Genomic DNA, 26,346 nt, shown 5'->3' with positions numbered 1-26,346 from the left:
GTAAACAGTTTAGACAGAAGCAAACACTCATCACCCATTTCCTTCGGCTTGAACAAAGTGAGGAATCACTCCCCTCGGCATCAGAAGAGCCATATCCTGAGGAGGATCAAGAGGCTGATTCGATGTCTGAGGTGTCAGAAATAGACTTTGAAGGGTTTATGAACAAAGTGCGAGCATTAGGTAGTGAAACTGTTGAAAGTACTGATGACGAAAGTCGTGAGGAAGGTGGTGTGGTGGGTGATGCAGGAGATGCACGCAAGGTGCCTCATCCTGCCTCGGCTCCTCTTCTTACCTCCATCACGCCTGTTGTCTTCTTGGGTAAAGGTGAGGAGCCATATTCTTGTTGGTTTAGTTAAGTCATATCCTTGTTGATTTACCTAGTAAAGCCATAATCTTGTTGGTTTACATTATCTTAGGTAATATGTCTTAGATAGTTTCCCTGTATAGTACAATACTTAGGTCTGAAAGGAGTCTCAAGGGTTGCCCATGAAGGGGGGTGCCGCCCATATGTAATTTTTTTCATAGGTTTATGTATTCACAGTATGCGAATTCCTAGTACACGTGCCACCAGTATAGGCGTGTACTAGGGGGATGTACTGTATCAGAAACACACATAGGAATGGTTAAGGTCATAGAAAATGATGAACAGGGCACAGAGAAACCATACAGAGATCCAAAATGTGCTTGAGGAAAGGGATTCTGAGGCTGGAGTGTGGAGTGATAATGGTATTTGCGACCTGGGATTACTTAATTCATTGAGTAAGGCCTCATCTTTGAATCTCCCAAAAAACCACAAATACTGCACCATCATTATTTTGCTGAAACCAGTTCAGTTGTGTGATAATGTTTTTTTTTTTTTTTTTTTTTTTTTTTTTTTTTTAAAGCTGAAAAAATGTGCAGTAATGGTAGGAGTGCAGATTTTCATCTTGCATTGATAATGAAAGCCATTATAACCAAGTATGTGATGAACAAGGTCTGTCCAAAAAAGAAACTGAACTTTTTATATCACTCACAAACTAACTGGTGTAGCATGATCGTGATGGGAGTGCTGTGTACTGGAAACTTTGAGCATTAGTCCAACACTTGCCGCATCATGCCATGTCACTTAATCCTCGAGGTACAAGCACTTGAGCGAACATGTGTGTAGTGCACTTGGCAATTTGTTGCATGTTGAACAATGAAGGATCTTGAAGAGCAACATGTTTGCATGGAATTTCGTTTCAGATTGGAAAAAAACTTTTTCGGAGACTTTTCAAATGTTGCAGCAGGCCTATTGGGAGGAGTTTTTTTAGCCATATGCATTGTCACAAGTGGTTCTAGTGGTTCAAATTAGGAAGAACATCCACCAAAGACGATCCCAAATCAGGACATCCTTCCATGTCAAGAGACAACATGGGGCTTACTCTCTGGGTTTGGCCCCTGTGGATTTTTTTTTTTTTCCCCCAAAGATGGAATCCACCCTGAAAGGTTTGCTGATTTCGGACGATAGAAGAGTTAGAAGAAAATTTGCTTTGAGAACTGTGCACCATCCCTGAAAACGTATTCCAGGATGTGTTCCAGAACTGGAAAAACATCGGAAATATTGTATGAACAGTGGAGGGGAATATTTTGAAAGACATGTCTGATTAAGTTATAAGTAAAGCAGGAAATTTGTTTTATGAAAAGTTCATGTTCTTTATGGAAAGACCCTCAATATACAGTGCCGTGTGTGTGTGTGTGTGTGTGTTTTAAGTTAAACTTTGATGTTACAGGGCCACCCATAAAAGGCCTCAGCCTCAAGGTCAGCTGTAATAGATTGGTCTTCACCTTGTGGTTTCCTAAAGCCCCCTGCCTTGACCTTGAGGCCTGAGACTTGGCCTTAGCCTCTTATCTGCTTTAGATAAACATGAGACCTTTCCTTAATATACAGAAAATATTATTGCAAAGGCATCCTGCAAACTCAGTGTCCTGAAGTCACTCACAGGCACTACCCTTGGACTGTAGAAAGAATCACTGAAAACTATCAACAAACAGGTCATTATAACAACAGTAAAATAAGCTAGCCCAAGCTAGGCCCCTGCATGAATAAGCTTCAGATAGAAACAAAACAAAGCCTTAAGAATAATATCAGGGTGCAGTATGATCAAAAGTGTAGATCAGATCACTAGTGTAGATCACAAGGGGGGGGGGGGGAAAAACAATCGCAGAGCATTTGTATTTGAGAGCCACATACTGTACAGTACAGTCACTATTTTTGTGATATATACTCTCGTGAAGTTTCGTTTTGCGATGGCAAGGGAATGTTCTTTTCCTAGGAGTCTCGCGATTTTCCCATGATTTTTGTGAACCCCCGCATCTCTGCAGTCACTTGTTTTGAACTGACCATTGAGGAGATGTTGGAAACAGACGAACGAGTCAATGACAGTGAAGTTTAGGAACCCTTACATGTTCCACCAGGTGAGCCAACATCTCACCAAATGAAAGACTTGCTGGCAACCACTGCTCGTTTGAAAGAGCAAATGGAGGAATGTGATGGGAGGAGATCAGGGACACTTTCCTCCCGATGGTGGATAGACTTCTGGCTAATTACAAGGATCTTTTCAACGCCAGAGTTCATGCACATCATCAGACTCTGATAACATCATTCCTGTCCTCTCGTATTCAACGAGTCCAGGCTTTAGAGAACGTACAGGCTGGGGTGGACGAAGGTGCTGTGGATGAGGACATTGACGACACTGGGGAGCTTGATTAGCTCCCACTGGATTTTGAGGGCTTTGATGCTGAAGCATCGGGAAGTGGTGGTGTGGGGGACTCAATAATGGTGGCGGGGAGCTGTGAGGGGGCAGGTGGTAACTAACCACTACTTTCAGCCTCGGAACTCATCTTCAAGCCCCATCAAGCAGTTCAGCCTAAGTGTCAACATTAGTAAATTCTTTGTTCAGTAATATATTATATGTTTGATTAACTGTATGTAATTTATAGTAGGGGAATTGTCATTAATGGGTAGCAATGGGCCAATGAGGTGGCCGACCCCGGAACCAATTACCACTTATAACGTGTAAAGTATACGCATGAATTCCGCGAGTTTTAAGTTTCGTGCCGCAATTGCGGTTCCAGTTAGGCATGAAAATAGTGACTGTACTGTAGTTTATTTCTACAGCTCAAGGCACATCCCATGCATGTAACTTTATGCTGCATCACCTCCTTGCATGAAGAAACAAAGTGATCAACTGGCCAGTGCTACACAGAGTGTCGTAGCAACAGCCCTCCTCCTCCACCCAATACTACACTTCATAAACCTTTACATTAATTCATAGCCATCAAAGTCATCCAAAACCTTCAACCAAAACAGCCCCTTGCATGAAACACTACCAGGCATCCACATCTCAGTAACTACTGGTACCCTACTCAGAGAGAGATGAATACTCATAGCAAGACTGTGAATCAGTCCCCACAATACAGCTCACAAACAGTCCACTATGCCCACACTGCAGTTTATCCATACACATAACAGTATACATATTTTCTTTATGGAATGCACCATAGGGAGTCCTTCAGCATAACTTCAACAAAAGATTTCTTGGAGCAACTGCCTGAAGTGACCAGTTTCAACCAATCCACCAGGTTCACATCTAGATGAGTCTGGGGTTGAAACAACAGAAACAACGTTCTTTCATTTTCATTTTCGTTTTTAAAGGCTCCAACTTGCTTGCATGTGTTGGCCTTGGTCACCTAATGGCGGCTTTCCATGCTGCATGATCCATTGCAGCCTCCCTGTTCAGTCCCTTAACCCTAAGGTCACACTTAGTGACCTCGTCCCATGTCTTTCTCGGTCTACCCCTCATAACCCCACCCTCAGTATTAGCACTTCTCACCTTCCTCACCCAATTATCATCCCCCATCCTCTCCACATGTCCAAACCACCTCAATCTACTTCTCCTCATCACAACACCAATACACTCCATTCCCATCCTACCTCTCAACTCTTCCATCATAAACCCAGCCACTCCAGGCCTTGGACGCAGGGACGCAGTGCACATCCACCTAATCATTATCATTTCTGTACATCTGAGCCAGCAAATATCTTCCTCCTTCACTGCCCAGGTCTCACTACCATACAGCATTACACTCCTTACACATGCTGCATACAAAGACCCCTTAGCACGTAGGGAGAGCCCTCTCAATGTCAGGAGAGGCAAGAGCTCCCTGAACTTCTTCCAACCACTTCTCATCCTAGCCACAGAGCTAGCTCCAGCCCCACCTCCAGCACACAACATGTCTCCCAAATAACAAAACTCTTCCACACACTCAAGAGATTCACCAGCAAGTTCAATCCTTTCACGTCTGACAATCTCCACCTGCTCACCCCGGCATGCCGTACACATAAAATCAGCATTATCTCGCAGTCTACCTCTGATACCACCACATCTCTTATGCACCCATTTATCACACACACCGCACAAGATGGAATTACTTCCCACGCCCTTGTGGCAAACTGCACATGGCCACTCTCCCTCGTCTTTGACAGTACCGCCACCAACCCTAGATATCATCACTTTTGTTTTATCTGCATTTACCTTTAAACCTCTTTTGCCCCATACCATCTCTCCACTTCCAAACCCTTTCCTCCGCCTCCCTTTCGTTCTCTGAAATCAACACCAAATCATCAGCATACAACAACTCTCACGGGAGTTCGTTTCTAAAGTCACGTGAAAGGGCTTCAAGTACCATGATAAACAACATGGGACTCAAGACTGACCCCTGATGCACACCGACATTCACGGAAAACTCATCATTCAAATCTCCATTCACTCTCACCTGGGTGTGAGCACCCACATACATGGCCATAACCACCCTGACCAGCCACTCCTCCAAGCCAATTGCCCACTTCACCACCTCTCTAGGGACTCTGTCAGAGGCCTTTTCCAAATCAACAAAAACAAAATAAAGATCCCTTCTCCTACCAAGATATTTTTCCTGAAGCTGTCGAACAGTGAATATGGCATCAGTGGTCCCCCTACCTGGCATAAACCCAAACTGCATCTCATCAATATTCACTCTTTCTCTAATCATACCTTCTAAAACTCTCTCTATTACCTTCATTATCTGATCTAAAAGCTTTATACCTCTATAATTTCCTCTTTCCAGGGCATCACCCTTCCCTTTATACACATTTACAATTACACTCTTCAGCCAATCATCTGGGACAACACACTCATAAATAATCCTATTTATCAGGTCAGTGACTAAACTCACCCCTATATCGCCTGAGGCCTTCAACATTTCGGCAGTCAATCCAGACACACCTGCTGCCTTCCCCACCCTCATCCTGCCTATTGCCTCACTCACAGTAGCAGTATCAATCAAAGGCCAAGGGCCAGACACTGGATCTGCTGGCTCCAAACCTTCCCTGTCCCAGTCAAACTCCTCATTCAACAACCGGTTTTAATGCTCTCTCCATGCATCTTTAATATCCTCACTGTTCACCACTACCCTTCCTTCATCATTCTTCACACACTGCTCACCTATAATATCCCGATTATCACTCCTCACCTGACCTGCCACCCTAAATATATTTTTCCTTTCCCCATGATTTAGGTTATCAAGTAATTGTCTCTGTGAGTCAGACATTGCCCTGTATACCTCTTTTCTAGCCCTACGCTTGGCAGCCAAATATTCCTCTTTGCTACCACCCTTCTTCCATTCCCGGAAAAGCCTTCTTTTCTCCTTAACTGCAGCTTCTACACCCTCATCCCACCACCAAGTTACTTTATGTCTTGGTGGTCCTCTTGTCCAACCGCATGTTACATCAGTAACTCTCAAGAAATTGTTCTTGAGGGCTCTGTACTGTTCATTAACGCCTCTGTCTACAGCTCCCTGTTCAGCCACCACTCTCCTCAGCTCGCAATAGAAGGCATCCCTTACTACTAGTTTTTTCAGCTTCCATACTTTCCTCGTAGGTACATAAGTCCTCATTTTCATCACTTGTTCTTTCAGCACCATATCACAAATCAATAGTTTGTGCTGCTGCACACACTCCTCACTTCCTATAACTTTAACATCCCTCACTAACCTCCTATCGGCCCTCGTAACCAGAACAGCTACAATAATACCACAAGGACTCTTTCTTGTCTTATTAAAGGTGTCTGCTAGTTCCAAGAAAAATAATGTAGAAGATGTCACCATATTGAAGGGGTTAAACTTTTAAAGCATCTGAAGGTTGCAAAAGTAAATTGTACATCATTGTAGTGAAGTGCTTACACTGAGCTTTCTTCTACAGATATGCTTGGGTTAGTGCGATAGAGCGGTGGGTGTCCTCAGTGGACCGGTCTGAGATAGCGGTGGTGGGGAGCAGCAAGGACTACTTCAAGGGTGCTGCTGTTGTTATCATGAGCTATGATGTGCTGACGCGGAGAGCGAAGGAGGTACATGATCATGGCTTCAAGGTTATTATATTGGTAAGTGGAGTTTATGTTGATTATAAGTTATTATGCTACCAATTGGTAATGCTTACTGGGTGGATTTTTTGTATCTTATAAGAGAATTTGTTGAGGATGTGAAGAAATACAGTAAAACTTCACCGTGTTGGACTAAAAAAGGGGGATTGATTAACATCAGTAGTAACAAGTTGTCACAAGACTGTAGTGAATTTTATTCCTTCTTTATAGTATGTATTAGGCCCCAGTCCAATGCTTGGAACAATCAAGGCATGTGAGACATTGTACGGTAAACTAAAGTGTGCAGAACTGTACCAACATGATGCTGAGGATAATAATATGGCTAATGATGCAGACAGAAACATACATAGTTACAGGTACCACTTAAGTTTAATTAATTATAAAAGAATAGTACTTGTTATGTTGTCAAGGAGAAGTACTACAGATACCATATTTGCTTTGAGAATGGTGATGGCGAAGTATAGAGAAGGCCAGAAGGAGTTGCAATGTGTGTTTATGGACTTGGAATGGCTTATGATAGGGTACCAAGGGAGGAGCTGTGGTACTGTATGAGAAAGTCAGGAGTGGCAGAGGAGTATGTGTGGGTGGTGAAGGACAAGTATGACGATAGTGTAACAGCAGTGAGATGTACGGTAGGAATGACCGAGGGTTTCAAGGTAGAGGTGGGATTGCATCGAGGATCGACTTTGAGCCCCTTCTTGTTTGCAGTGGTGATGGACAGATTGACAAATGAGATTAGACAGGAGTCTCCATCGACAACGATGTTTGCGGACGACGTTGTGATATGTAGTGAGAGCCGAGAGGAAGCTGAGGCAGAGCTGGAGAGATGGAGCTATGGATTGGAAAGAAGGGGAATGAAAGTAAGCGGAAGCAAGACTGAGTACATGTGTGTTAATGAGAGAGATGACAGGGGAATCGTGAGGCTGCAAGGTGTTGAGGTGGCAAAGGTAGATGAATTTGAACACTTGGGGTCAACTGTACACAGTAACGGAGAGTGTGGTAGAGAGGTAAAAAAGAGAGTGCAGGCTGGATGGAGTGGGTGGAGAAAGGCGACAGGAGTGATCTGTGGCAGAAGGGTCTCTGCAGAAATGAAAAGTAAAGTTTATATGACTGTAGTGAGGCCAGCCATGTTGTACAGAATGGAGACAGTACCACTGACAAAAAGACAGGAGGCAGAGTTGGAGGTAGCAGAATTGAAAATGTTGCGTTTTTCACTTGGAGTGACGAGGTTGGATTAGAAATGAGCATATTAGAGGGACAGTGCATGTGCGTCAGTTTGGGGACAAAGCCAGAGAGGCAAGACTGAGATAGTTTGGACATGTACGGAGAAGGGATGAGGAGTATGTCGGGAGGAGGATGCTGGAAATGGAGCTACCAGGTAAGAGAAAGAGAAGAAGGCCAAAGAGAAGGTTTATGGATGTAGTGAAAGAGGACATGTGGGTGGTAGGTGTAACAGAAGAAGATGCAGAAGACAGAGTAAGATGGAGACAGGTGATCCACTCTGGCGACCCCTAAAGGGAGAGCTGAAAGAAGAAAAAGTACTTGTTATGTTGCATTCAGCCTGCATATGACTGACATGTGGGTAGCTCTGCTATGCAGGTTTAAGTCATGTTTTGTGGTCCTGAATAGCAGTAATTGACACGACTTTTTGTACTGGAGAAGTGACTTTCCCCTTCCCATTGCTTCATGCATGGTAAAAAATATGGAAGGTTTTTGGAGTGCAGGATGAGACATGCACATGAAAATTGTGTTGGAGTGACTGTGTTTGTGAGTGAGAGTCACTCGCAGGGTGTAAACATGTAAGAGCACAAAGAAAGGCAAACTTCTTCATTCTGTTATATATCTGCCCCTGGATGGGATTAAATTCAGGTCAAGTGAGTTGTTACATGTGCGCTGTATGAATCCAACCGCCAGAGGCTCACAGAAGGGGTTTGGCCACACAAGAATCTTTTCAGTTGTATTGGACTACGTGTGCTATAAGAGAAGTATAAGGTGTGTGAGGAAAGCATAGTGTGATACAATGATACTGTACAGTAAAAAACCCGTAATACCAATTCTCAAAGTACTGCAGTCAGTTTGCTTTCATATGACAAGGATCTCTGACCCCATTCAGAACAGTTGATGGCCAAGTATAATAAGACTGGAGAGTTAATTTTATTAGTAACCAAGGATACTGATTCCTAGTGTGGCTTACTATTCAAGTTGTGGCACCAGCACAGCTCCATCATATGAAACCAAATTGACTATATTATATATAGTACACCCAAATACCAAGACAAATTTCATAACTGGTTTATCTTTGGTTTTATGCTGTGAGCTAGGATTCACACACACACACACACACACACACACACACACACACACACACACACACACACACACACACACACACACACACACACACACAAATAGCAGAAATAGTAATACAGGAGGAGTTAAGTAGATTAGACAGAGGAAAAGCAAGTGGTCCTGATGAAATTTCATGTTGGGTACTACGAGAATGTGCAAAGGAGTTAAGTAAACCATTATTTTTAATTTTCAAGAAATCCTTGAGTCAAGGTAAACTACCTGATATTTGGAAAAAAGCAAATATTGTCCCCTTATTCAAGAAAGGAAATAGACAAAATCCACTCAACTACCGACCAGTATCACTGACCAGTGTTGTAAGCAAGGTATTAGAAAAGCTCATAAGAAAAGCTTGGGTAAATCATCTAGAAGAACATAGTATGATAACAGAAAGACAGTTTGGTTTCAGAAAAGGAAAATCATGTGTTACTAATCTGTTGAGCTACTATGACAGAGTAACAAACGCAATACAGGAAAGGGAAGGATGGGTGGACAGTATCTATTTAGATTTCAAGAAAGCTTTTGACACAGTACCACACCAAAGACTTTTATGGAAACTGTACCATCAAGGAGGAATTCGAGGCAAACTGTTTTGTTGGATGGAAGACTATCTCATAAAAAGAGAAATGAGAACAGTACTAAGAGGAAACTACTCATCATGGAAAGAAGTGACTAGTGGAGTACCACAGGGTTCAGTGCTGGCACCAATCATGTTTTTAATCAATCAATCAATCAATCAATCAATCATTTCCTGTGGCACCCCACGGGATGCATAGGGCCTCAATGAACTCTCTCCACCAGTATTTGTCTCTTGCCATCTCCTTCAGGTCCCACCAACACTCCTCTCCTGCTTCTGTTTTCATTGTCCTCAACCATGTTTCCCTCGGCCTACCTCTACCTCTTCTTCCTCTAGCAATCCACTCTGGCACATCCTGCATTAAACAACCTTTTTTTCTGTATATGTGCCCCAGCCACTTCCAGCGAGACAGTCTCTCATATTCATTAACTGGTTCCACTCTCATAATATCCCTTACTCTTTCATTTGTAACTCTGTCTTGCCACTTTACCCCAAGAATCCTTCTCAGTATTTTATTCTCAAATCCTAATACTTTCTGATCTGTTGCAATTGTACTGTACCATGACTCATGCCCGTAAATTAAAATTGGTCTAACCATGGACTTGTAAATTTTCACTTTAGTATGTACCGAAAGCATATTATTATTCCAAACAGATTTCAACATTCCAACAGCTCGCCAAGCCTGTCTAATCCTCTCCTCAATTTCATTGTTTAATGATCCATTACATGATACAATCGTTCCCAGATATTTAAAGTTTTCTACATTCTTCACCACATTATTCCCAATTACACAATCGATTTGGTTCTCCACGTTCTTATCATGTTTTTAGTGTATATAAATGATATAAACAGCAACACTGGAAATGAGAGCTATCTGAATATGTTTGCAGATGATGCAAAAATACAAAAGAGAATTACTAACACAGACTCTTGTAAAGAGCTACAAGAAGAATTAAATAAACTTCATGAATGGAGTAGTACATGGCAAATGGAATTCAATGTGGACAAGTGTCATGTAATCAAGTTTGGTAAAAGTGGAAAAAGACCTGATTGGGATTATAAGGTAGGAAATAAAACCCTATACACATCAGAAATAGAGAAAGACCTAGGTGTGATCATCAATAACAGACTATCTCCGGCTGACCACATCAGCGAGAAGGTACGGAACATGTATACACTGCTTGCAAATATGAGAATAGCATTCACATACATAAATGAAGACATGCTAAGAAGGATAATAATATCATTCATTAGACTAACCCTGGAATATGCATCAGTAGTCTGGAGTCCTCATCTCAAAAAGCACATAGACAAGAGTGAAAAAGTTCAAAGGGCCGCTACAAGATGGATACCAAGCTTAAGGGACCTAAGCTATGAAGAAAGACTAAATAAACTGAATCTACCAACACTACAGGAGAGAAGGAAAAGAGGTGACATGATAATGCTATATAAGTGCATATCAGGGAAGGAGAAAATAGACATAAATGATTACTTAGCATATGGAGAAGCATCAGCAAGAGGACACTGCAAAAAACTGCATAGAAGAGAGGTGATAAAGACGTAAGGAAATTCAGTTTCCCAAACAGAGCAAATGATCAATGGAATGCACTACCGAATGAAATAGTGTGTGCCAAAACAATTCACAAATTTAAGGATATGTACGATAAATATGGTTTAAGACACGTGACAGTACAAGCTTGACTCATTCCTGTAAAGATACAGTTAGGTAACAATTAGGTAAGAACACACACACACACACACACACACACACACACACACACACACACACACACACACACACACACACATGAAATTCAAGAAATGGAGGAGGAAATATAATCTTAACAAAGAAAAATCTAGAAGTCAGAGAAATGAATTAGACATACCCTCACAAGTAGAACTGATTCCATTGGAGATTAACACATCTGAAGGGAAATTAGCCTAATTGTTGCAGATGTATACATTCCACCCAAAACAAGCACTTGGGATAAAGGCAAATATGAAGACTTGGCAGAAAGTACAGTTCAGAGTTTAAGACCATTACTACATAGAATGGAAGAAGAATCTGAAAGAATTATATTAACTGGGGATTTCAATACAAATCTAAATTGAAATACTCTGGATGTAAGAAGCCATGAAAGCTGTTGGGATCAAAAGTTCCTGGACCTTGTGCAGGAGCTTTTCCTATTACAGCATGTAAAGGAAAACACTAGAAAAAGTGGACTTGATGATCCATCAGTACTAGATCTTATATTTACTAGGCAAGAAAATGATATTAACAATAGAATGTTTCACCCACTGTTCGGCAAAAGTGATCATGCAGTATTAAATTGCAACTTAGGATTGCTTATGACATAGTTAACAGTGATGAGAGTTACAAAAAATGTCTAAACTACAAAAAGGGCAACTATCACGACCTGAAGAAATGCTTCTTAGAAGTAGATTGGGAAAAGTAGCTTAGAGGACAAGGTTTAAATGTTAAATATAGAAGATTCTGTGGTTTTTATGAAATAGGAGTCAAAAATTACTTCCCACAGCACAAAGAAACAGAAAAGAAAATAAAGAAATGGTTTAATACAAAATGTAAAAATCAAAAGAAAAAAAGAGATCTGCTGTGGAATTAATACAAAAGACACAATAGTGAGAGGGCATATAACACGTATAAACAGTAAAAAAAATGATTATGCAAAGATAAGGAGGGAGGCTCAAAGATAGTTTGAGGAAGATATAAATGAAAGTAGTGATCAACCTGAGCTACTTTACAGCTACACCCAAAGCAAAACCAAAGTTAAAGATAAAATACAGTCCATTACAGATGAGGGGATCATCTATACACAAGAGAAAGATATTTGTGAAGCACTAAATAGAAACTTCCAATCAGTTTTTGCAAAAGAAAATAATTACCTAGGAGATAATATGGAACATGCACACACACAGATATTACCAGATATACAAATATCAGAAAAAGAAGTACAGGAGGAGCTAAGAAAATTACACAAAGGAAAAGCATATGGTCCTGACGAAATCTCAGGTTGGATGCTACATGAATTTGCAGAAGAGTTAAGCAGACCATTATATTTCAGATTCAAGGAATCCTTAGGTCAGGGTAAAGTACAGTACCTGACATTTGGAAGAAAGCAAACATTGTTCCCCTATTCAAGAAAGAGAATAGACAAAATCCACTCATCAACCGACCATTGTCACTGACCAGTGTTGTAAGATACTAGAAAAGGTGATAAGAAAAGATTGGGTAAAACATTTAGAAGAACACAGTATGATAACAGGAAGGCAGTTCAGTTTTGGAAAGAGAAAATCATGTGCTGTTAATCTAGTAAGCTATTGTGATAGTTGCAGAATCATTACAGAAAAGAGAAGGATGGGTGGACAGTATCTATTTATATTTCAAGAAAGCATTTGACAGAGTACCACACCAAAGACTTTTACGGAAACTGTACCATCGAGGAGGTATCCAAGGCAACCTGTACTGTTGGATACAGGATTTGCTCAAAGAAGGGGAAATGAGAAGAGTACTAAGAGGAAATTACTCATCATGGAGGGTAGTGACTAGCGGAGTTCCACAGGGCTCAGTGCTGGCACCAATTATGTTTTTAGTGTATATAAATACAGTAACATAGACAGTAACATTGGAAATGGAAGCTGTCGAAATATGTTTGCAGATGATGCAAAAATATAAAGCTAAATTAGTAACATAGATTCTTGCAGAGAGCTACAAGAAGAATTGAATAAACATCATGAATGGAGCAATAAATGGCAAATGGAATTTAATGTGGACAAGTGTCATGTAATTAAGTTTGGTAAAAGTGAAAAAAGACCAGATTGAAATTATAAGGTAGGAAGTTCAGTCCTACACATATCAGAAAACGAGAAGAACCTAGGAGTGATTATCATTAACAGACTATCTGTGGCTGACAACATCAGTGAGAAGTTATGTACCATGTATACACCACTTGCTAATGTGAGAATAGCATTCACATATATAAATGAAGACAAGCTGAGAAAGATGATATCATTCATCAGACCAACCTTGGAGTATGCATCAGTAGTCTGGAATCCTCATCTCAAAAAACTAATAGATAAGATTAAAAAGTACAAAGGGCAGCTACAATTTGTGATGGGTGCCAAGTTTAAGGGATGGAAGCTACAAAGAGAGACTAAAAAAATTGATCTACCAATACTACAGGAGAGAAGGAAAAGAGGGGACATGATTATGCTATATAAGTGCATGTCAGGGAAAGAGAAAATAGACATAAATGAATATATAACCTATGGGGAAGCATCAGCAAGAGGACACTGCAAAAAACTACATAAAAAGAGAGGCAATAAAGACATAAGGAAATTCAGTTTCCATATAGGTCATTTGATCGGTGGAATGCACTACCGAATTAAATAGTGTGTGCCATAACTATTCATAAACTTAAGGATATGTATCATAAAAATAGTTTAATACACGGGGCAGTACGAGCTTGACTCATTTCTGTAAAGATACAATTAAGTAAGAGCAATTAGGTAAGAATATACACACACACATACAAATACAAACTGTGGAGAAAAGACAGGAAAGAAAAAAAGGGAGGAGGAGTGATGATAGCAGTGAAGAACAACATAATTGTAGATACTGTGGAAATGGGAGAAGGCAGGGCTGAAGTGATATATATGAAATTAGAAACTGGAGAGAATGTTAAGAGAGATATGGCGGTAGTGTATGTTCCCCCAAAGACGAGAGCATGGAAGGATGACGAATACCATGAAATGTTGTCAGATATGGCTAGCTACTTGCAAAAAATAATTGAGAAGAGCAATAATATAATTTTGGTGGGTGACTTTAATTGTAAAGAGGTGAACTGGGAGGAATGGTACTCGGGAGGCGGCGAGGATTCGTGGGGTACTATGTTATTAAATATAATAATGAATAATGTGATGACGCAGTGGGTCAAAGAAGAGACACGGTTTCGAGGTGAGGACACACCAGCAAGGTTAGATTTACTGTTCACCAAAGAACCCGATGTAATAGAATCATTGGAATATCTCTGTCCTTTGGGAAAAAGTGATCACGTGGTCATTGAGTTCCAGATGTTAATAGGAAACGTCGAGCCAAGAGACGAGCTTCATAGACAGGGAAGATACAACTTTGGCAAAGCAAATTTTACAGGATTGAGAAACTTTTTTTGAAAATGCGGATTGGAGAGAATTCAGAGAAACAAGAGAGATACAGAGGAAGTGGGATATCTTTCTAGACCTCTATAATTTGGGAGTGGAAAAATTTGTACCAAGAGTAAGAGGGAAAGAAAACAGGAAAAAGGAGTGGTTTAATAGAAGGTGTATGATAGCCAAAAAAGAGAGAGATAAGGCGTGGAACAATTGGAGAAAGAGAGGTAACGACAGAACAAAGGAAGAATATAAAAGAACAAGAAACGAATACACAAGAATACGTAGGGAAGAAGAAAGGAATTTTGAAAAAGGTATAATTGACAAATGCAAGGATGAACCCAAACTGTTTTACAGATTTGTTAATGGCAAACTGAAACAAAAGGAAGGAATCACCAAGCTGAAAGTAGATGGAGAGGTCTTTAAGGATGCGGCAATGCAAGCAGAAATAATGAACAAACGTTTCCAGTCAGTTTTCACTAAAGAAAAGGAGCTTGTGGAAGGGGAGGAATGATTAGAAATGTTCCGGTGATGAAAGATATAAAAGTGGAGGTGCAGGAAGTGTATAAATTACTGGAAACTCAAGATGTAAGGAAAGCCCCAGGACCTGATGGAATTTCTAATTGGGTACTGAAGGAATGCAGAGAACAACTGGCAGATAAAATTCACAGCTTAATTGTATGCTCACTGGAAGAGGGGAAAGTGCCAAAAGAATGGAAGAGGGCAAATGTGGTACCAATTTACAAGGGAGGAAACAGGGAAGAACCCCTGAATTATAGACCAGTGTCTCTAACCAGCATGGTTGCAAAATTGTGTGAGAGAATCCTGAAAGACAGATGGATAAAATATCTGGAAGAGATGAATATTTTGGCTGAATGTCAGTTTGGATTCAGAAGTGGAAGGTCATGTGTTTCAAACTTGTTGAGCTTTTACTCAAGAGCGATTGATGTGGTACAGGAGAGAGATGATTGGGTGGATTGTGTGTACTTAGACTTAGAGAAGGCCTTTGACAAGGTACCTCATAAGAGACTAATGTGGAAACTAGAATATATAGGAGGACTAAAGGGGAAACTTCTGGAATGGATGAGAGACTTTTTGAGAGACAGACAAATGAGGACAGTAATAAAGGAAAAGATGTCTGGATGGAGGGAAGTAACAAGTGGAGTCCCTCAAGGCTCAGTGTTGGCGCCAGTAATGTTCCTGATTTACGTAAATGATATGGTAGATGGAGTGAACAGTTATGCGAGTCTGTTTGCTGATGATGTAAAGATCTTGAGGAAGATAGAGGTTGAGGAGGATTGTAAAATACTGCAGGAGGATTTGGATAGGATACACAATTGGAGCCGGACGTGGGAAATGAAATTCAATGTAAAGAAATGTAAAATATTGGAAATGGGTAAAAGTACCAGGAGACCATCACTGAATTATTTTTTGGGTAATGAATTAATCACAAAAAGGAGAGAAGAGAAAGATTTGGGAGTGCTGGTCCAAGATAGTTTGTCACCAGAAAAGCACATTAACAAGATAGTTGGAGAGACTTATAAGCTCTTGACTAACATAAGAGTAGCATTTCATTATATGGATGAGGAAATGATGAAAAAATTGATAGTGGCCATGATCCGCCCCAGGTTAGAATATGCAGCGGTAGTGTGGTGCCCACACAAAAAGAAAGATATAAACAAGATTGAGAGAATACAAAGAACAGCAACCAAGATGGTCCCCAGTCTGACAGACCTGTCATACAGAGAGAGGCTGGAAAAACTGGATTTGCCTTCGTTAGAGGAAAGGAGAAAGAGGGGAGACATGATTGCGGTGTTCAGGACCATGGTGGGAGTAGATAAAATTGACAAAGAAGATCTGTTTGTATGGGATAAGAGAGCAACAAGAGGACATGGAATGAAATTGAAAAAGTCAAGCTGCTTGAAGGATATCAAGAAATATAGCTTTCCTTACAGAAGTATAGACTTATGGAATAGCCTGGACAAAGAGATCGTCCAGTCAAAAAACTTAAACGAGTTTAAAGTTAAATTCGACTTATTGAGAAACAGCGACGGAAACCCACGAGCATAGTACATTCCGTGTATATCACAATTAGGTATATTCTTAAATATTTGAAACGACTTAGACAAAGAGGTGGTGCATGAGAAAAACATTCATGTGTGTAAAGGTAGACTTGATAAATGTGGATATGGAGACAGGACAACACGAGCATTGCTCAATTCCTGTATACTACAAATAGGTAAATACAAATAGGTAAATACACACACACACACACACACACACACACACACACACACACACACACACACACACACACACACACAAATATTGAAAAAATGTTTCCAATCGGTTTTCCCTAATGAAAAGGAGTTTGTGGAAGGGGAGGGAGTGATTAGAAATGTACCGGTGATAAAAGATATAAAAGTGGAGGTACAGGAAGTGTATAAATTACTGGAAACTCAAGATGTAAGGAAAGCCCCGGGACATGATGGAATTTCTAATTGGGTACTGAAGGAATGCAGATGACAACTGGTGGATAAAATTCACAGTTTAATTGTGTGTTCTCTGGAAGTGGGGAAAGTGCCTCAAGAATGGAAGAGGGCAAATGTGGTACCAGTTTATAAGGGAGGAAACAGGGAAGAACCCCTGAATCCCAGTGTCTCCAACCAGCTTGGTTGTAAAATTGTGTGATAGAATCCAGAAAGACAGATGGATAAAATATCTGGAAGAGATGAATATTTTGGCTGAATGTCAGTTTGGATTCAGAAGTGGAAGGTCATGTGTTTCCAACTTGTTGAGCTTTTACTCAAGATCGATTGACTTGTTACAGGAGAGAGATGGTTGGGTGGATTGTGTGTACTTAGAGAAGGCCTTCGACAAGGTACCCCATAATAGACTAATCTGGAAACTAGAATATATAGGAGGACTGAAGGGGAAACTCCTGGAGTGGATGAGAGACTTTTTGAGAGACAGACAAATGAGGACAGTAATAAAGGATAGGATGTCTGGATGGAGGGAAGTAACAAGTGGAGTCCTTCAAGGCTCGATGTTGGCACCAGTAATGTTCCCGATTTTCATAAATGATAATGGTAGACAGAGTGAACAGTTATGCAAGTTTGTTTGCTGATGATGTGAAGATCTTGAGGAAGGTAGAGGTTGAGGAGGATTGTAAAATGCTACAGGAGGATCTGGATAGGATACATAAATGGAGCCGGATGTGAGAAATAAAATTTAACACAAAGAAATGTAAAATATTGGAAATGGGTAAAAGTACCAAGAGGCCATCACTGAATTATTTGATGGGTAATGAATCAGTCACAAAAGCGAGAGAAGAGAAAGATTTGGGAGTGCTGGTCCAGGATAGTTTGTCATCTGAAAAACACATTAAATGTCAGGACCAACTTTCCTAGTCCCAGGTTCCCATGTTTCTTATGGGGCAACATAGGTTGGATGATGGATGGATTTATTTTTTAAAAGTTTCTCCTTCTGCCAGGTTTTTATCTTGTTCTTTGGACCCTGCCTCACCTATTCTTGGATGGGAAAAGAGTTTTGGATGGTGATTCTTTATTTTATTTTATTTATTTTTTTTACAGGATGAATCTCACATGATAAAGAACTTCAAAGCAGCCCGATACAAGGCTGCTGCTCCGTTGATGAAGAGAGCTCGACGGGTGATTCTGCTCACAGGAACTCCAGCACTTTCTCGACCATCAGAACTATATACACAGATCACTGGCATTGACTCCACAATTTTCCCCAGGTATTATGATTTTGAGTGTTGCAATAATGTACAGTACTGTATTATGTCTTAGACCGGTTATTTATCGTCCAGTGTACGATATTTTTCTTTTCCTGTATGGGCAGCCCTCTTTATTTGATCAGGTTATGTTGCTAGAAAACTTGTTCGATATTGCGTAAGCATACAATGGATGTAGTATGACGTGGGTTTACTGGGGATATGTTTCTGGGATGCCAGCCTCAGGACCTAAATATAGAAATCACTGTCCTTCCCCATAAAGATACTTTCATGTGCATATGTATATGTCAAAAGAAAACATTAATATTGTCATAAAGAACTGATGAGTAATGATAGATACAGTAAGTGAGAGCGGGCAGGCACGTGACATTGGAAAAAGGAAGCAGATCAGGCACTGTGAGGCGACTCATGAGCAGGAGATAGTGGGGTAGTGGATGCATCAGCAGCCAGTATGAAAGAGACAGATGACTGTAGCCTTGTGAAGGGGTTTAAGGTGTTGTATGAAACTGAATCATGGTTTGGAATCATATAAATGAGTGGTTCCCATGCCTTTTGCCTTGTGATCCCAATCATACATCTCAAGCTATGATTGGACTCCCAACCCCCCCTTTTCAGAGAGAGAGAATATGTATATACAGTAGAACTTCTTTGGTTCAGACCCAGTTAGTCCGGATTTTGGTTAATTCGGACAGAATTTTAAAAATATGAATTCCAAAAGTGTCTAAAATAATTCTAAAACCATTTTCACTAGTGGGCAGAAAGCAACTCATTTGTTTGGTCTCAGATCACGCTAGGTTGCAACAAGGGCCCCTTTGTTTAAACACACATGGGCATTCATACCATCAACAGTCGTCGCCTAATTCGTGTATCTGTAAGCCGCGGATTTGTTATCTGCGGTACATTACCCAACCAGTCCCTATTTTTTTTTTTTTTTTTTTTTTTTTTCTGCAGAAAAAAACTCAAAGAACTTGGTTCCTAGGTTCCAAAGTGGCTCATTTCTGTAGAGATTTATAATATCTGGGCACCCATGATGTATTCTGCGGCTACCAGCCAATCAAGGACAACCTAGACCCAGCAGTCAATCACAGCCCGGCCCTGGTGGCAAGTGTACACACTACAGCCGCCATGTTTTGTTTACCTCCTCTTCTGCCAACCGCCAGCTACATGTGTTCCCCCTTGAGTTCTGAGCGCTACCTGCCGTCCCCCCCCCCTTTTATTTATATATATATATATATATATATATATATATATATATATGTGTGTGTGTGTGTGTGTGTGTGTGTGTTCCCCCGTGAGTTCTTCTCCCCCCCCCACTTTTTTTTTTTTTTTTAAATCAAGGTTACCTCTCCCTGGGCTCTTGTTATGGACAGCCCCAACCCCCCAAGGGGACATTCGACCCAGCTGGGGTCCAAGAAGAAGGCTCCTCTCACTTATCAGCAGCATTTACTGTTGGCTAGTTAGGTGTAGGTAGGGTACTGTAAGGGGGTTCCATGAGGGTCCCTTTTTCCCATTGGTTCTTAACATCGTAAACCGTGGAATTCGTAATCCACAGGTAGGTACCAGTCTCTAATTGCCATGCATTAGGCGACTTGGCGTAGTTCATTGACTTTTTTTTTTTTTCCTGTACAATATTTCAAAAGTCAGTGCTCCTTACCATGGCTCATCATGCAAATAGGGCCTGTGTAAAGATTAAAGGTGTCAAAAGGAAGCATGTTACATTATGTAATGCTGAGAGTGAAAATTCTGGATAAATTAAAGCTGTTGTTTCTGCAGGAAAACTCATAGTAAAAGTGTGGTATCACCAAACAAAGTTTATCAGGCATCAAGAAAAACAAAAGGAAAATTAGGCAGCTTGCTTTAACCCCTAAACCGCAGGCTTGTTTTGCTTTGACTTGCGGCTCCCGCGGGCACATTCGCGCTCCAACATACTCTCTAAAAATATTTGCCAGAAATCAGTTATTAGTCCTAGATTATTAAAATTACATATGCATATGGCACATACCTTCAGCTTTCTCCTTGGATGTTTGTTGAGCCTTCGTCGAGTACCGTAGGATTTGTAGAGACCTCAGAAGTTGGGTAACGAAGTCTCCACTTTACACTTCGCGACAACCCGTAATATGATTACCACAGCCAGGTATTATCACTAGAAACTCTATTCTATGATTCTTAAATAGTTTGGAATCCATACTCCAAAAAAAAAAAAAACACTGTGAAAGCAATGAAAATTACGAGCATGTATAACCTTCCAACTTCCGATCGTTCGCCGCTGGTGTTCTGACATTTATTATTCATAAAACCACTCAGTTTATATTTCTATTACTATATAACACTTATATGTATCTACAGTCTTTATCCATAAGTTTCCTTCAGTAATAGTAGTTTATTGTCACTGTAGGGATTCAATTTCTCTTTCAGTAAAAATACGTAGCATTCATTTTCTCGTCCTGTATACTAGCATTGAGAGTGAATGTCACTTTCACCTTCACTTTCATAACTCACAGTAATCATACATGCTAGAGTGAAACTTTCAGTTTCATTACTCCTAGTATATATACTCGTATTCTTATAATACTACTCATTTACATTTCTGTTTACATTCTCGATTTTATTTACATTATTTACACATCTATTTTATTTACACTGTGTTAGGCACTGTCACTTGCAGTAACTTATAAAACTATTTTCCACTGTTCACCTATATTTACATTCATTTCTTTCACTTGCTGTTTACACATTATTTACATTTCCACTTGCACTGTTTTACTCAATAGAAAGATCGTAGTCACTCTCTATCATTTGTCAGCCCTTTACCTCTTTCCACACAAGGGTTAGTAGGGGGTAGAGGTCACAGGGCCCTTTGCATGGGGCTATAAAGCGGCGGAATTTGACATCACCTTGAAAAATGACAGTAAACTGATACTGGTGGCCTGCCTAGGGGGAGTGCAATACTGCCAACGTCAGCCTTTTGGCAGCTACTAATATATAGCTGTGAAATGATTGGCAGGAAATCTAGAATAGGTAGAGAGGCGGCTTGCAGTCCTAATGGACCTAGGATCGAATCCCGGCTGGGGCAGGGAACAGTTTAGGATTTGAATTTCCTAAAAAGCAGACTTTCCTGATCTACCAGATGACCCACCGACATGTCATAAAAGTACCCCCGCTAATACCAGTACACCAGTCATGTATGAGACAGCCCTTGCATGTATTCAATATGGAAGGTGGGTGTTAGTGCCAAAGTGGTGACATGTGGAGGTGTAGGAGGACTACTGGGCCTTGGGATAGGCCACTGTCCCAAGAAATAGGCCCTGAGCCTTTGCCCAGATTCGGACACGTAAAAAAAAAAAAAAAAAAAAAAAAAAAGTAGTTCCAGGTGAATGTAAATATCACTTAGGCTTCTCCCTTCTCTCCTTATATGTAATTTTATTACGAGAATAGATTATACGGCATATTTCAACGGGAAATAAACAGCGAAAATTAGCGAACGAGTGCACGTGAGGTGTTGTCAGGTGATAATTGGCCAATTCCAGGTGTATGGCACTCTCACCCTATTTTTTTTTTTTTGTATATATTATTTGGTATAAGAATAGGGCATAGGACTTATTTCAATGGATGAAATCAGTGGAAAATTCCAGGGAAGATTTACTTAGGAGTAGCACGGCCGGGCAGGCGAGAGGAGAGGGTATTGGAGGGGAGGTAGGGAGGGGAGTCAAGAACGGTGAGAAATGGCTAAATTGTCAACAGTGGATGGGAGTGCAGATGAGATTAGGAGTGCTGACTAGTGTTGGACATTGGTAGTACTGATAGATGATACAAGCCACCACTTGAAAGCCCGAGCAAATTCAAAATAACACAGAATCACAAAAGTGACACCATGCGGTATGATCCCTTGCTCCCAAACGTCATGAAAGTGACGCCCTGCGGTTAAGGGGTTAAAGTGTTATATTACAGTGAAAGTAAAAGAAAAACTCTAAAGCTGCCATCGGACATGACTCAAGCTCTAAAGCTGCCATTGGACATGACTCAAAAGAAGAGATTACAGTAATCCCCATACTATCCGGACACTCACTTTCTGGACATCCCCACTTACCAGATATTTTGGTCCCAGGATCCAGTATTCGCAAAATGGGCCAAAAACTGCAATTTTTTTTATTTAAATCCGACTTTTTCCTGCCCGTAATTTGAACTTAGTGCGCGTGGCACGGGCCAGCTGTGTTTTGGTGTGTCGTTCCGCCGCCATCCACTAGAGTGCCCCTGCATCCTCCCCACTTACTGCCCGTCTCTTGTTGTGTGTGCATGCTTGTCGTCATGGCTGCCCACTTGCTTGCTTTTGTGGTGGTGCCTTACCTGCTGCAGGCTCTCCTGCTGCTCTCGTGCCTCTTATTAGTGTGTGTGATGATGACCCCGCTGCCTGAGAAGAGGAAGAGAGTGGTTTTGACTCTGGAGAAGAAGAGGGCAATAGTGGACAAGGTGGATGCGGGATGGTCTTTGGAGAAGAAGAGGGCAATAGTGGACAAGGTGGATGCGGGATGGTCTTCCTCATGCATCCTTCGTGAATTCAACCTGGCCCGATCTACTTTGTTTGATATCAAGAGATCCTGAGGCAAACTCGTGCAGTACACGGCTGACTTCTCGTTGAAAAGCAAACACAGTGTGGAGAGGAAGGTGATGTTTACTCCCAAGTATGCTGAAGTCGACCGCTCCACATTGATTTGGTATCGACAACAACGTGGTGCGTGGCACGGAGCTGAAGGCTGCTGCTGAGAAGTTCGCAAGGCTTCACGACACCCCAGTCTTCAAGGCATGCGAGAGTTGGCTCTTGGCGTTCAAGTTACGACATGGCCTTACCAACCGTAAGTCTCATGGTGAAGCTTTGGACGCCAATGAGGATGGAGTAGAGGAGTTTCGGCACAAGGTGAAGCGTTTGATCGACAGGAAGGGCCTCACTCTCGGTCAAGTCTACAATGCTGACGAAACTGGTTTATTCTATCACTCTTTGCTTACGAACACTCTAGTGGAGGAGACGGAGAAGCGTGCACCTGGCCGCAAGCTCTTCAAGCAACGGCTATCTGCTTTGTGTTGTGCCAATGCTAACGGCATGCACCGGCTTAAGCCCGTTATTGTTGGCTGTGCAAAGCAGCCTCGGTGTCTTCATGGGGTGATGGATGTCCTTCCTGTCGTTTGGTACCATTCCTTGAAGGCATGGTTCACTGCCCAGATCTTCAAAGACTGGTTCCACCGCCATTTCGTCAAGCATGTCATCCTTTACCAGACAGAGAAACTGGGAATCCCACGCGACCAGGTAAAGGCCCTCCTTCTCCTTGACAATGCACCAGCACACCCGTGTGACAAGGAGTTGGTGGCTGAGAATGGCCGCATTAGGTGCATGTTTCTGCCACCTAATATTACTGCTCTCATCCAACCAATGGACCAAGGAGTGATCGTGCCAACGAAGAGGCTGTACCGAAGGAAGTTCCTGGACGAGATGATGGTTGTTCTCGAGGACAAGGATGAGCGCAGGGAGGGACGGGACACGTGAGGCCAGTGGACTTTGGAAAACCTTCGCTGCTACAACATCAAGTCTGCCATCTACAACTGGGCCAGTGCATGGAAGGAAGTCCCTGCCAAGACTCCAGAAAATGGTTGGTCTCGTCTACTTCTCGGAATGGATGTGGAGCATGATTTCCTAGGTTTTGACGTGGATGACTTCCATGCACGTCTACGTGCGCCTGGGGACAGTGTTGATGTGGACGAAGTGCGTGAGTGGTTGGATGACGACGAGGGCGATCCTGGGTATCAGACCATGTCTGATATCGAGATCGCATCTTTTGTTGCAGGTGTCAGTACCCAGGTTGAAGATTCCGACGAGAACAGCGACGATGATGCGGACTCCTCTCAGCATGACACTACTCCAGCCATCCCCAAGCTGAGCGCACTCGGGGAACACATAGAGTTCGTTCTGGACTACCTGGAGCACCCGGACTGCGAGAGGGAGATGGGGCCCTTGGGACTTGTGGAGGAAGTGCGTGCTTTCAGGCAGCACATCATTAATCGTCAAAATCGTCATTCCTTGCATCAATCAACCATTGACAGCTTTTTCAGACCCGTGACCTCCACTGTGCCCAGCCCTGGCTCCATTCCATTGCCTCCCCAAGACAGGCCCTCCGAGCCACAGCCCAGCACATCAGGGACGATGGAGTCACCACTCGACGTGAGTTTGCGCCTCTCTTCAGAGTCATCTGCAGTGGGTACTCCATCACCACAACCCAGCGACGCACCCCTAGGTCACCTGTATGTGCTACTCTCAGGCTCTGACAATGATTAAATGGCTAGAACTTCTCCACTAGACCACATGGAAATTTACAGTGTTGTGCAGTGAAAAAAAACAGTGCATAGTGCTAAGAAAATTCTGAGTGAAAAGACACTGATTTAATAGACTTTCAATGTAGCATAAATTAACTAGAGTGTGTTATGTTTAGACAATGGATTTATGAGTGTAAAGACTTTTAGTGCAGAATGCAACACTTATTTCATTAAGGTACAATGGAGCGCAAGGAAGACTAGAGTGCGCAGTGTTAAGAGAATGGAATTCTGAGTGCAAATGACTAAGTTCAGTGCAAGACTTCAAGTACAGTGTACTGGAGGTGCTTCAGGAACTCCTCCTTACTGTCAGAGTCGGAGAGGAGGCGGGTTATTCATTGAGATGGCCTGGGACTTGCTATAAGTACCCAGAACGTTTCATATTGTACTGTATTTTCCATACTGTACTTACTTCTAACACCTCATTTCACTCTTTTATGTCCTTTATTGGTGTGAATAGCATCGTAGGTGCCATGCATGTGCAGTAGGGAGGTGTTTTTCTGAGTTAGGCTAGGTTAGGGCCCATAACTAACAGTCCAGGAGCCAGGGACTTGTAAGTACCCAGAATGTTTAGTATTGTATAAACTCACCTCTAAAACCTCATTTTATGGTTCTTTTGCATTTATTTCAGTCTTTTATGTCCCTTATTGGTGTGATTTGGGTCTTAAATAGGTGCTATGCATGTCCAGAGGGAGTTGTATAGGTGTTTTTCTGAGTTAGGGTCCATAAGTACAAGTCCAGGAAGCTGGGGCCCACTATCCGGACGGGACCACTTTCTGGACATGCCTTTGGCTCTATTACATCAGATAGTGGAGGAATTACTGTATTTATAAATGATATGTACAGTGCAGTAACAATCATGTGGAGTAATATGTGAGTATAGCACTGTTATTTCATGAAGTATGGAGGGGTTTAGACTCTCAGCAGACCTTCCCTTCAAAGTGCAAGGCATAAGTGCCACTCAGTTACCACACAGTGCACTACTAAATACCTGTTGCCACCACGCACAATTTTGTAATTTCATGCCACAAAGTTTTGGTGCTGATTACTGTATTTGATAAATTTTGGTTTAAACAGATTATGGCACATTCAGATAGACAAACAGTAATTCTTGGTACAAAAGAAAAAAGTTGTAAATTATGAAAACGTCTGTGAACGCTGTTGGCACTTGCTTGGTTACCATAGCAATACTTCCACACCTTGCCATACGATGGCAGTGTGGCAGTCCACCATAATAAACTGGATGTTATAATGCTTAAGCTTTTCATTCTGTTATTAAACACAAAGATGTTTGCTATATTACTGCTTAACCCCTTCTTTACCGACCCCTCCCCCGAATGTAAACACTACGTTTACCCCCCATACCGACCTGATAGCTCCCCCTCCCATAGTGTGAGAGGTAGTGTATATTTTTTTCCACGTCGAAACTATTCACTCTTTGTGATTTGTTTGTATACTGATGATCATATAAACTCCACATGATGTTGGTAATAATAAAAGCTTATAAAATAAATAATTACGGTACATAAGTTTACATGTCTTATGCTGAAGTAGTTACCCAGGTAACTACTGTACAAACTGGCTTGAAAATAATGTCCTGCACAGATGGATGGCTTATTTATTTACCTTGTAAGCTGAGCATGAAGTGTGTGGACACAGGTGATGGTGATGGCGACCTTGACCCACTTGTTGCCGAGAGTGCAGTG

General features: G+C 41.6%; 1 protein-coding gene across 1 annotated transcript in view; it reads left to right on the top strand.

Annotated features, from left to right (window-relative positions):
• Marcal1 (SWI/SNF-related matrix-associated actin-dependent regulator of chromatin subfamily A-like protein 1) overlaps positions 1 to 26,346 on the top strand; it is a 453,729-nt gene that overhangs the window by 266,648 nt on the left and 160,735 nt on the right. The window contains exons 6-7 of the mRNA XM_080283811.1: positions 6,260 to 6,437; positions 18,120 to 18,286. Of these exons, the coding sequence (XP_080139937.1) occupies positions 6,260 to 6,437; positions 18,120 to 18,286 (345 nt within the window). The remainder of the gene's footprint in view (positions 1 to 6,259; positions 6,438 to 18,119; positions 18,287 to 26,346) is intronic.

The sequence above is a fragment of the Coenobita brevimanus genome, chromosome 98 (genome assembly GCF_032717465.1).
Source record: "Coenobita brevimanus isolate Jiangsu-jjx chromosome 98, ASM3271746v2, whole genome shotgun sequence".
NCBI classification, from domain to species: Eukaryota; Metazoa; Arthropoda; class Malacostraca; order Decapoda; family Coenobitidae; genus Coenobita; species Coenobita brevimanus.
The sequence above is the reverse complement of the archived record's forward strand: the minus strand, read 5'-3'. Positions and strand labels throughout refer to the sequence as shown.